This window comes from Phyllopteryx taeniolatus, chromosome 5, assembly GCF_024500385.1.
Source record: "Phyllopteryx taeniolatus isolate TA_2022b chromosome 5, UOR_Ptae_1.2, whole genome shotgun sequence".
In the NCBI taxonomy this organism is placed as follows: Eukaryota; Metazoa; Chordata; class Actinopteri; order Syngnathiformes; family Syngnathidae; genus Phyllopteryx; species Phyllopteryx taeniolatus.
This window is the reverse complement of record NC_084506.1, coordinates 7948070-7960314: the sequence shown is the minus strand read 5'-3', so window position 1 is coordinate 7960314 and position 12245 is coordinate 7948070. Positions and strand designations below refer to the sequence as shown.

Sequence of the window (12245 nt, the reverse complement as noted above, 5' to 3'; positions counted from 1 at the left end):
CTTGCTGTCCACGATCAACGGCACGTGACTGCACAGATTTGTCTATGGTGTACTGTGTAGTAGTGCTCAGTTGTTGAATCCACGCTCTCATTATCGCAACAAGTAACAGGAGTCTGTTATAGTGCTGTGTTTGTAGCTCCTTTGGATTGTAATGAATGACAAGATTTTACTTAACACTTTGTGTCAGCATATTTCTAAAGCGGCTGGGTGTGCGAGCTCGGCCTTGATCTCATATACTGTATCAGGCTTGTATTTAAACCTCACTTTTCATGCTTTAAGTTTGCCTGTTACAGATGTGTTATTTCTTTCCACAGGGTTCCCTCAGAAAAGAATTCCCCGTCAATATTGGAGGCAGCGATGTTTGTTTTTTCTGTCGGAAACGAGTGTACGTGATGGAGAGACTGAGCGCAGAAGGCAAATTCTTCCATCGCAGCTGCTTCAAGTGCGAATATTGCGGCACAACACTTCGGCTGTCCTCCTACGCCTTCGACGTGGAGGACGGTAAGGCTAAACCTGATTAGCCTAAGCTATACACTGATATGTCATTGAGCCCACCTGTAAAAAAAAAATTTGAAAAAAATACCAGTTGGCTTTTTCCCCTGTCTCATTTCACATTATTACACACAACTTAATTTCTGAGCTTATTTGTTCTATTTGTATGTATGGATTACTTGGGTCGTTCCCAACATTTGTTGAAAATTTGCCCAGAACACCTCACCAGGAAGGCATCCAGGAGGCATCCTAATCAGATGCCTGAGCCACCTCATCTGGCTCCTTTCAATGTGGAGGAGCAGCTTGTAGCTGCTTGTAGCTAAGCTTTTTTAAGACACCTCATGCGTGAGGTGCAGGAATAGCAACACACCATGAATTTAAAGACAGATTATGATATGATTTACCGGTACTTACTGTATATTTCCTCCCTGAAATGTGTAGTAGCACACTATCTTTTTAAAATGCCAAAGGACAAACATTATCGAAGAAAGCATATCGATGAGAGGGCAAATGCTTGGATATCTTACTGTAGTTTACATTCTTTAACATTTATCTGTGCATTTTTATTGCCAGGTAAATTTTACTGCAAGCCACACTACTGTTACCGTCTGTCTGGCTATGCTCAAAGAAAGAGACCTGCACCTTCACCTTCGCCAGCTCCAACCACATCTAAGGTACTTAATTTATTTGACTTGGAAGTACAAAGTGACGAAAAGGGCAAATTGTGTTTTTGCAGTTCAGTGTAAACATAAGGTTTTTCAACACTGGATTTTGGGTAACATCAACCATCTTTTAACCTTTTCAGGAGAACCAGGAACCTCCAACTGTTGCGGTGATGGTAGATGCCCCCGGAAGGGCGATGGCAGTGGCAGGCCCTTCAGCTGATATCCGGCCCTCAGGTACCCGACTTTCCTCTCTTGCTATGGCCGCTGTGCCCTGCTGCATGGGCGTGGCCATGGGTTGCGGAGTCTCTCTGCGTTCCGTCTGCCGCACACTCTCTTGGACGTGCCACCAGGTGGCACACAACCCCCTTGAATCTCCCTTCATGTGTAGCTACTGCATCTACCTCCTCTGCTGTTTCACCATCAATGCCCTGCTCAACTTTCTCTAGCATGGCCCTCCTGTCCCCCTTTTAGTTTCCTTCTCTTCTTTCTTATCTTTCCGACTAACCTTCATGGGACTATATAGATTTAGCTTTTGTACTTTCTCATGTGATTGATTGTATTGACTTTCTATGCTTGCAGTGTGTTTGTGTAAATAGTGTGATTAATTGTCTCAGAGAATGATTTATTCCTTTAAGATGCATCATTTGTTGTGTTAATGCCTGCAGTCGTTTTATGACTTGCACAGACAGCAGAAGCACTCTGGCAGCATTCTTTTAAAAGCGAATGGTGCATCTTAATGTTTTATTTTTTCTTGGCTTGGAAATTAAAAGTACTTGAATAGAGTTTTCTATCATCAACTCTCTAGGCAACAATGTTAAATTTATGTAAAGCTCACGCCTTGGCAGTAAGGCTCACGCTTTTGGCTTACCTGTGTTTTAATTAAGAAGCTCTTTCTATATTTTTTTTGTGAATGTAACCGCTAGTGGCCTGCAACTCACTTTTAGATCTGCCTCCTCCTGTTTGACGCGTGTCTTTTAGAGCAGGCACAGTGATGTTTTTCCGTATAACAGTAACACACTTTTACTACAACCTGCTAACCTACTAGACTAGTGGACCTCACTGTGACCAAGTGCCTGTATCAGTGCTTTTGTGAGCTTTACCTTTGCCCCCTCCTTTCAGAGCATCTTAAAACTGCTAGATGTGCTGTTGTGCTTTATTTAGTGCCGGTGATTGGACCTTCTCTGCTGCCTTCTTCTACTATATCCACCAACCTCTCATTGTAATTCTTGCCTCATGATCTGCTTTGTATTTACATATGTAGTAGTTGGATGTTTAGTGCGATTAGCAGGATTTAGACTAATCATAGGGACTAAAGTTCGGCCTGCTGCATTATGTGGCATGTGTAGAATTACAGGATGACAGTAGGTTCAAACAATGCAATATAGCGGTATGAAAATATGCAAAATAGCATCTTTTAAGAATCTGTAAAATAATTCAAGTGTGAGAAAATGAATGTAATTGACAACTAACTAATGATAACAAAACAAACGTTCCATAATTAGGTAAATCACTGAGAAGCTAATATTTGAGGTTTCACTTTTGAGCACACAATTTTAAATAGTTCTGTGCGAATTTAGTTTTATCATGGTTTAATACCAGTAAGTCTGTCAGGTATGTAGATAGTATGTTGCTTTAACTTTTTAATTTCTGGGTTTCTTCAGGTGAAAAGATAAACTAGGAATTGAAACGAAGTAAGAAAATGAGAATCATGAGCCGCGACATTAACACAATCCAAAATCCCACATCCTGTCTTTCAGTGCTCTGCTATTTAAGCAATTTTATTCTTGCTCAAATTAGTGGAGAGAATCCTGGCGGATCATGAAGGTTACATGTTAGTATAATTCGCAAGTAAGAGGAAAAAAAAAAAAAAGGTTTCAGGATTTGCTTCTCAGGATGGGAAAAGGCAAAGCACCCACCATGTACTAATGATGTGCTGTGCTGTAAATGTTTGCTGATATTTGTTTTAGGAATAATATCGAATTCAATAAATTCAGTTATAGATTTAAATATCGGTGTCCTCTTGTCAGTTTGTCCTGTGTGCATAGATCATTTTACACTTGAGACTATGTGAGTCCCGGGATGCACGTCATGGAAACAATGAGTCCCAGTCATGGAAACAATGAGGTCTGAAATTTATCATAGCAGAATATAGATACAGTAATCCTCCGCTATATCACAGTTCTCGCTTTGCGGTCTCGCTAGATTGCAGATTTTTATTGCCGATGTTACTCTTTTTTATACTGTTTGTACAATATTTTTGTTATCTATTGCTCGCTCTCTCTCTCTCTCAATATGTTATGTGTTTAGGGCTGCCACAATAGCAAAATTTTTAGAACAATATGTTTTCCCCAAAACTTTCACAATGTGTTTTTTTTAAATGTTATTTTTATGCCACTGATTTAATGATATTAGAGCATAATAAAGAATTGCGCACATCTTGCAAATTCTGCCCTGGTAATCAAACATGAGCACAACTGTGTAATGTTCTCTCATTTACTAAATAAAAGTAGGGCTGCATTTCACAATGAGCAAGTAATTATAAAAATAAAGTTGTGTTCCAATAAAGTGACTTAATTTAAGAAAAATAGTCAGAATATTTGTTTTGTTTGGCATCTTGACACAACAGTCAAGTCTCAAACATAAATCTTAATAATGGAACCGTTTGAGATGTCATGTTTGTTCAAAATCTTTGTTTTGGTTCATATTGGCCGCAGCGGATCAACCACACAGTAGCCGGGTTTACAGGGAGACTTTTTTTCTCATTCCGATTGAAATCATTCAGGTTGGAGATCTCTGGTCAACTGTTTACATGTGACGTGATCTATTCCGATCGGGTGTATACATGATGTGCGCTACATTCAATCGGAACAGGCGTGTGACAAGCACACGTCGTCGTGAACGTCACCTTATTTATCAAAATGGAGGTCTGTCGTCTATCCAGCACAGTGGTGGTGATTTGATTAAAAAAACACAACAAAAAAAACATATTTATACCACCATATTTATGTTGCGCGTAAATGATGACGTTGCCGCGCATTTACGTCGAGTGCATGCGCAGACGGAGCTTTTCCAACTATTCTGAATGAATCTCATTGGCGAAAATTTACTTCTGATTGGTTTGGCAAAAGGAATATTTCACCCGTGTGAAACCGAGTGAAATTCCATTCACATTCGGCCTTTTTATTCCAATTGAGGTGTTTATATGGAGCATTTTGATTTGGTTTGGGCTTCTAAACCGATTAGAATCGGAATAGATGGCTCCATGTAAACCAGGCTAGGCTCTTTATTCTTTATTTGAGACCCAGGGGGATCCATATCACAGAGTAAAGAAAAACAATTTAATAGAGAAACGAGAGGAAATTATAATAATAACAACAATAATAAGAACAACAACAATAATGATTTAAAAGCAAAACAAAAATAATAAGGGTGGCTCTTATTTTTCATGATTTTTGGAGGCATTAAAAAAAACAATGTTATCGCTTCTCGTGATAGTTTTTGGGAAAATATATCATCTTAAATTTCTTTTTTTCGTGACAGGCCTCGTGGCAGTCAATGCTAATAACTTGTCAGAAACAGTGGGTGGATTTGTTCATACCCGCACACACACAGACACACACACGCGCCGACAGTGGATGCACACTTTCCCACAGAGAGGTGTTTCGAAATATTCAATAATTTATTTCTCCCACAAACAAACCAACATTGCATCTTCACCGACCTGATTGGCTGCTGTACGTGCTCATGCTTTTCAGAAAAATGGATGTTTTCACATGGGGTCTCTCACCACATTCTTCTTCTCAACCGCAGTATCGGAAGCCAATGGCCTACAGGAGCCAAGCCTAGCTAAACGGCTTCGTGGAACACCCGAGCGAATTGAGCTGGAGAACTACCGACTGTCCCTGCAGAGGGAGGAGGAGCTGGAGGAGGTGCCAGAAGAGACGCTGGCAGAGCATAATCTCAGCAGTGTGCTGGATAAAGCCACAGATATCGACCTGGGCTCCAGGTAAGAGCTGAAATACAAAGGTACGCATTTTACCATTACAGCCTGTTTTAAAAAAAAAAAATAAAAATACATGTTCAGATATGTTGTTATTATCATTATATAAACAAACAGACACCGGCTGTCATACGATCTATCATACAGAACTGATTTGAAGACACTAGGCATGCAAGAACCCAACAACAGGACGGGAGACAAAGAGAGCTGTTAGATGGCAAAAAAATTCAAAAAATGAAATAGAAAGCCCCGACATACTTTTAGCCCCGACATACAGTGGGTACGGAAAGTATTCAGACCCCCTTAAATGTTTCACTCTTTGTTATGTTGCAGCCATTTGCTAAAATCATTTAAGGTATTTTTTCCCCTCATTGATGTACACACAGCACCCCATATTGAGAGGGGAAAAAAACGAAATTTTTGTAGATTTATTAAAAAAGAAAAACTGAAATATCACACAGCCATAAGTATTCAGACCCTTCGCTCAATATTTAGTAGAAGCACCCTTTTGAGCTAATATAGCCATGAGTCTTTCTCCCGACTGCATCTCTGGAGCTCAGCCACAGTGATCTTTGGGGTCTTCTTCTCCCCCGATTGCTCAGTTTGGCCGGACGGCCAGCTCTAGGAAGGGTTCTGGTCGTCCCAAACGTCTTCCATTTTAGGAGTATGGAGGCCACTGTGATCTTAGGAACCTTAAGTGTAGCAGAAATGTTTTTGTAACCTTGGCCAGATCTGTGCCTTGCCACAATTCTGTCTCTGAGCTCTTCAGGCAGTTCCTTTGACCTCATGATTCTCATTTGATCTGACATGCACAAAAAAATTTAAGGGGGTCTGAATACTTTCCGTACCGTATTTTCTGGGCTGTGTTTGAACACAGGTCATGTCACATCTCCTTGTGGACTAAATGTGAAGGGATATTGACAGTGAAATACCATTGGAAGACGCTCATGATGAACTGACTTCGAGACCTAACACTTGCCTGATTCCTTTTTCGTTGCAGTAGCTCAGACTCAGACATGGAGGAAGAAGACGATGAACTGGATGACCAGGAGGAGGCGGAAGCTGAGTTGGAGGAGGAGCAGCAGCAACTTCACAGTCCCTCCGACCTTGGAGGTGTCCCATGGAAGGAGGCAGTACTGCTACACGCCCAACTTAGAGGTGACCAGTGTGACGTAGAGGATGAGGCGCTCGCTGAACGAGACGAGGCAGCTCATGAAGATGATGATGATGATGATGAGTCAAGTGAAGGTATGTTTGTGACTGCATTGTGGGTTTTTTTACTCCCCCATTTGTCTCTACATGTTGTGAAAGCCTCATTTTCTCAAGTATGTACCACTCTTGAGCTGTTCGACGTAATCGTGTCTTGTCCTTAATGTGTCCTCCTTTTTTCCACCTTTTCCTTTCTGTTGTATTTTGTGTGCAAATTGTTTTTGGTGGGCTTCTGCCTCTGCGTGCTGGCAGAGGGGGATTACTGCCCCTGGGACAGGGAGCTCCAGTCAGGCCTTTGGCTGGAGAAGTACCTCACAGATGAAGATGATGTTTGTACTTTTAAAGGTAGCAGCACAACTGCCTGTGGATTTATTTGCAGTTTTGTTTGAGTGTGACAATTCCGGCTGGCTTGACCTTATTCAAGGATTGTTTCCTTTTGTCTTATTTTTGTTGCAGTTTCACACACATAACTTTGAAATTACTGTATAATTTTTCTTTTTCTTTTTTTCTTTAAATACTAATCAAATAATGCCAAGCCTGTTCCCCCTAGGTGCTGAAGTTATGGTTTAACATTTTAACAGTTTTACAGTAAACATTTTTTTTTTAAACTTAAATTTCAATGCTTTAAGTTTTTTTGCAGTCGATTCGAGTGCATGCAGCCCATGCCTCCTTTATTCGGGTTGGATCTTTATTCTAATTTCCTCTGTACCTCTCGCTCCCTTTGGTTTTTGTCCTGTCTTTTCGTGTCCTCCTATTTTTCCATTTGTCTTCCTGCCCTACTCTTGTCTAACTTGTTTTTCATTTTTCTGCACAAAAATACAACACTGAAACACACACGACACCCTCATTCAGCCAAAAACTTACAAATTCAACAAGTCCTGCAGCCTTTGGATCCTCTTGCCTGTATGGAGGGAACACATGAAGTCTCTGAGACAGATGGGAGTGGCCAACTGGCCTCGGCCTCCCAGGCCATTGAGTTCACACAGCCCTCCTTTTCAGGTAATGCATGCAGATGAGCCAAGACTGGGTAAAGTTTCGCTGGGCCCACCCTAGACAAGTCGACCTCACTGGGCTACGGATCATAGTGTGTCTAATTACATCAGTGTTGCCTGCTTTATGTGTGGAATAGGAGGAGCCTCCTCCCCCTGACTAACCTGACTCAGATTTTTTTACATTTGTATCACATTGCTTTTTCCCCGGAATGTTTAATTATGTGTTCAGTCTTTTCATTTTCCTGATACAGTCATTGTTGTTCCTCTGGGGTGAAAGAGCTCCTGAACCCCATCCCATTACACCATGTAACCCTCTTGTCAATGCTTTTTATTTTTTTGGTTCCACTTTATTCTTTTGTGTTCTGTTTTCTCTCCCATGTGTCATATTAATTTACTGTTACTCCTCTGACACCCATCCCCCATTGAGCTGTATCTTCTGATTTGAATGTAGCCCCTGCCCACACATCTGCCCGGCACGAAGCAGTGCAAGTCTGGTTGGAGTCAATGTCTGGAGGTAGCACAGATTTACGGGGGCTCATGAAATATCGTCTTAAGACTTGTCTTTTGGCTGGCTTGTTGCAGCATGCACAAACAACACACACTCACAAGCATGCTGGAAGGCTGCCATTCTCAAGACTCCATCTTTCTTGCGGTCTACTTATGGCCTGCTTTTCACGTTGTCTTCTTATCTTTTCAAACTCCAGAAATGTCAGTTTGTTTGCACTTTTGCTGTCCTTTTAGTGTTTCATATTGTTGCGACAGCTAGCTATCAATACCTGCAAACTTTCCTGATGGGTTATGTGTGAATTATTTCTTTGTATTTACAGTGATGTAAACTTGTTTAAAAGCTTTTTAGAAAGTTGCTTAAATTATGCGGTCCATATGCATGCATTTTCACAATTTAGCCAGTGTTGTTAAAATTGAGTGTAGGTTGCTTACAGTGAAGGCTATTTGTGGGTTCCAGTGTCTTTATAAGAGGCCTTACCCACCATATAACGAATGCATCACTGCTTATCCTCTAACTCATGCTATCATGTTTTGGTCGCTCATTTTTCATTAAAAATAAACAGCTGCATGACTTCTGTTTTTAGCTGCTTTGTAACTCTGCTTTTGTTTATATTTACTTACTTTCCATTTTAATTAACAGTTGTATGTTATATAGTGTATTTCTTTTTGCAACCTAACAAAGATTTTGATTTTGGAGCATTTTATTATAATTTTACAACAGAATTCTACATTTTGATTAAAGTTTTATTTATTTATTTTTAATACCTGACTCAATCTTTTTCTAGTCTGCTGTGATGTATAATTTGTGTTGACAAATATTCTTGACCAAAAAAGACTTGGGGCTTATTTTATATTATTTCTGTCACACCAGAACCTTGTGAGGATGATGATCTGGAAGCAGAAGCAGATAGTCCAGATATGGAGCCTGGAACAGAAATGGACCAAGGTCAGTAGATAAAACCATTACCAAATGTATATCAAAAGTAGTAAAACCAAAATAATTGAAAAACTGCTTTATTAATGACATTTTAATTCTAGATGACATCCCCTCCGATGCTGAAGCTGAGGCACGTTTGCACCCATCCGTGCACAATGGCCCAATTCCACTGGAAAACAAAACATCTCAAAGTGTGGGATTGACTTTAAATATTGGTACATGCCATCAGTCATTACATCAGACTTATGAATTGGATGTATTACTTCTGTGACAAATGTAGCAACGTTGTGGTTAATGTATTCAGGAACATCCAGCACTGAACCCATACAGAAAGAAGATGATGCCGTCCTATCGCCAGCCTTATCTGCAATAGAACCTGAAAGACAGGTCAGACAATTCGAGTGCTCTTTCAGTTCATAAGTGTGTGTGTTTTAATAATTCCTGACCCGTTTTTATTTCCAGTTAATTGAGACATATTTTGACTCTGTGGTGAAGTCTCCAGATACCCGCTTTTTCCAAGAACCAGTGGTTTCTGAGGAACCAAAAGTTGATTGGACAACACCATCACCAGCTTCCAAGCGCCCTTCGCCTGTCTTCAACCCTTCCCCTGTTGCTTCTCCAGCTGCTGCCTCTGTGAAGGCTTCTTTCTCCACTCTCAACAAGTCCAATTCAAATGTCAGCTCGCTGATAAATACAGCTGTCGGATCCCCTGTAAAGTCGCAGGATGTCTCACCAATCTGTTCCCAGCCTACTCCGCTACCAGAGACATGCCCACCTAAGTCGCCGGTCTACCCTCACCAATCAATTTGCCCTCTCACAGGCAACCCACTCTCCCCAATATGTTCACAGCCTTTGCTCTGCCATGAACCTTCCTCACCTGTGGCCTCTGAATCGCCTGTCAGAACCCAGCCTATCCCAAATGTCACATCAACACCCATAGCCAGAACTGGCGGAGCCACACCAGATTATGAGGATTCCTCATCTGATGAATCTCTGTCAAAAAAGACCGATATTATTGAGGAATTTTGGTTAAAGAGTGCTGAGATACGAAAGAGTCTCGGTCTTTCCCCTTTAGACCGCAGTAGTAAAATCTTGGAGAAGAGTCTTGTTAAGACTCCAACACAAGACTCCACCTCTGCCAATACACAGGCTCCAGATGTGTTAGAGGACCAGAAGCCTGCCTTTACTGGACGCACCGTGATTCGTAGACTCAACATCACTCTTGAAGGTCAATTCATTACACCCATTGCTCCTGTGGAGGGTAAAAGTAATGGCCCTGACACCAAAGAATTTAGTAGCAGTTCAGGTGTGGGGCTGAACAATAGTATGGCAACAAGCCAAACGGCAAAGAGTGACAGCTATATCACCTCTGACTCCATCATGCTCACCCCACCTTCTAGCCCACCACCGCCTGTGCCTATTAATCAGTCCCCTGCGGTACTCAGGCAGCAAAAACACCTGATCTCTTGGAGCAACGGGACAGAAAAACATCCATGCGAGCTGGCCAAAGAACTACCAAAAACAAAGACTCCCGTTCCTACACAGAGAACCCGACTGAGTCTTGTATCTGCACCCAAACCTGTACCCAGGAAGGTGTCGCCATCAACAGATCTAGCAGAGACACCTGTAGTTATCATGAGGGAGAAGAAGAAGCCTCGGTCAGAGGAGCTGAGGAAGTCCTTTGTAGAGACAGTAGAAGAAATTCCATTTGCTGATGATGTGGAGGAAAACTTTGATGAGCGCACGCCTGAGACCAGCATGAATAAGTTTTACAGTCCTCCTACCAGCAACACCAGATTGGAGAGACCTCCCTTTCACCTGGCCTTAGCAATAGAAAACGGAAAACCCATTATACCTGTGAATCCAGCCTCCAAGATGCAGAAGGCCACTCAGTTTTCTCCAGAGGCCAAAGAGATAGCTCAGGAGAGGATAAGGGCAAGAGAAAAGTCCATTAAGAGCCAGGCTCTCAAAGAAGCAATGGCCAAGCAGCTAGACAAAATGAAAGCATCCAACATAGAAGACGGTGCCTCACCTAAAGTGACCTGGAGTGTCACCCCAGAGGTCACTGGGAAAAGTAAAAATTCTGCAGTATCAAAGACATCAGCTGTAAAAGCTCTTGAATCAAAAAAGGCAGAGACTCTACCTGAGCGTCTCCTCAGCAGCAACAGGAGTGTGGACAGCTCCGTGGCATCCTCTGACAGCTCGTCCACAAATAAGAGCAAGAAACGAAGTTCACTTTTCTCACCTCGCAAAAATAAAAAAGAGAAAAAGGCAAAGAACGATGGTACCCGGCTATCAGGCGCAGAAGAGACGCCACCCAAACACAAGTCTTTGTGGAAGGCTGTCTTCTCAGGGTACAAAAAGGACAAAAAGAAGAAAGATGACAAATCATGTCCCAGCACACCATCATCCAGCTCTACCACACAGGACTCTGGGAAGAAGGGAGCATCCCCTGTTGGAAAGTCTGCAGGTAAAAATTGATGCTCTGAGGCTAAAAATGTTTTAAACGTGAGTGGGTGCTTGACTACATTCTGCGTATCCTATTTGACAGATGTTAAGTCACGCAGAAACTTGAGCTTTTCTGAAGATTCAGACCTGTCATGTGACGACATTCTGGAGAGATCGTCCCAGAAGTCAAAGGCAGACGTGAGTCACGAATGTTGCCTCTTTCACACCAGTGTTCTAAAGCGACAAGCGATCACTTTGAAAACATGCACTAGAATGATGTTTTGTCATCACCTAAAATATCGAGGCCGTTTAGCCTAAAGGCAACGCAGATTTACTTGGACTCAATCAGATAATCCTAGTACATCAGGGTACTGTAATAGAAAATGAAAAACCCTAAGGAAAAGCAAAACATGGTTGACGAGTTGTATTCATCCTCGACAAAATGAGTACATGTTTCCTTTTTAAAAACACTTGTGAATAATTTCTATTTCTAGCGACACACGGACATCTTTGACCTAGTATCAGGGATGCACAAGGAAGAGAAACTGGACAAGGAGATGAGGAGGCAGTTAAAAGAAAGAAAAGGGGTGAAAGAGAGGCCCAAAGAAAGAGAACGGGAAAAAGCGGTTGATCGTGAAAAGGAAAAAGACAATGAGGAGGTATTTTGCAGGAGGGGTTAACAAAATGAATTTCAAGCAAATAAAATGTTTAACTACTGTATATTTGTAGTACTTTATGAGCACATTGTTTATTAGAAAGCTTATTTAAAATTGGGAAAAATGGTTCATTATTTCACAATATTAATTACTCTAAATATATTCAACAATGCCCTCAATCATTTATTGTCATTTAACTGTATTTTGTATTTGAATTAATTTGACGCTTAACAAAGGATTGTTTAAATCCGCATGAGAAGCAGTAAGGTAAAAACGTGTTAAATCAACAGATTAGGCTCATAAAAAAAAATATTTTATTTAAATGATAATGCCTGAAAT

The 12245-nt window shown here is 41.3% G+C and overlaps 1 protein-coding gene across 14 annotated transcripts in view; it reads left to right on the top strand.

Moving 5' to 3' along the window:
* mical3a (microtubule associated monooxygenase, calponin and LIM domain containing 3a) overlaps positions 1–12245 on the top strand; it is an 88825-nt gene that overhangs the window by 49057 nt on the left and 27523 nt on the right. For 12 of the 14 annotated variants that reach the window (XR_009788766.1, XR_009788765.1, XM_061775254.1 and 9 more), the window contains 14 exons: positions 315–501; positions 1066–1166; positions 1298–1391; positions 4968–5163; positions 6158–6405; positions 6619–6711; positions 7219–7365; positions 7810–7872; positions 8737–8811; positions 8904–9017; positions 9107–9189; positions 9265–11272; positions 11354–11448; positions 11745–11909. Coding sequence is in view for 12 of the 14 variants with exons in the window: in XM_061775254.1 (XP_061631238.1) it covers positions 315–501; positions 1066–1166; positions 1298–1391; positions 4968–5163; positions 6158–6405; positions 6619–6711; positions 7219–7365; positions 7810–7872; positions 8737–8811; positions 8904–9017; positions 9107–9189; positions 9265–11272; positions 11354–11448; positions 11745–11909 (3669 nt within the window). In the remaining 2 variants the exon portion in view is untranslated. The remainder of the gene's footprint in view (positions 1–314; positions 502–1065; positions 1167–1297; positions 1392–4967; positions 5164–6157; positions 6406–6618; positions 6712–7218; positions 7366–7809; positions 7873–8736; positions 8812–8903; positions 9018–9106; positions 9190–9264; positions 11273–11353; positions 11449–11744; positions 11910–12245) is intronic. The other 2 variants (XM_061775259.1, XM_061775266.1) reach the window with 2 other exon arrangements.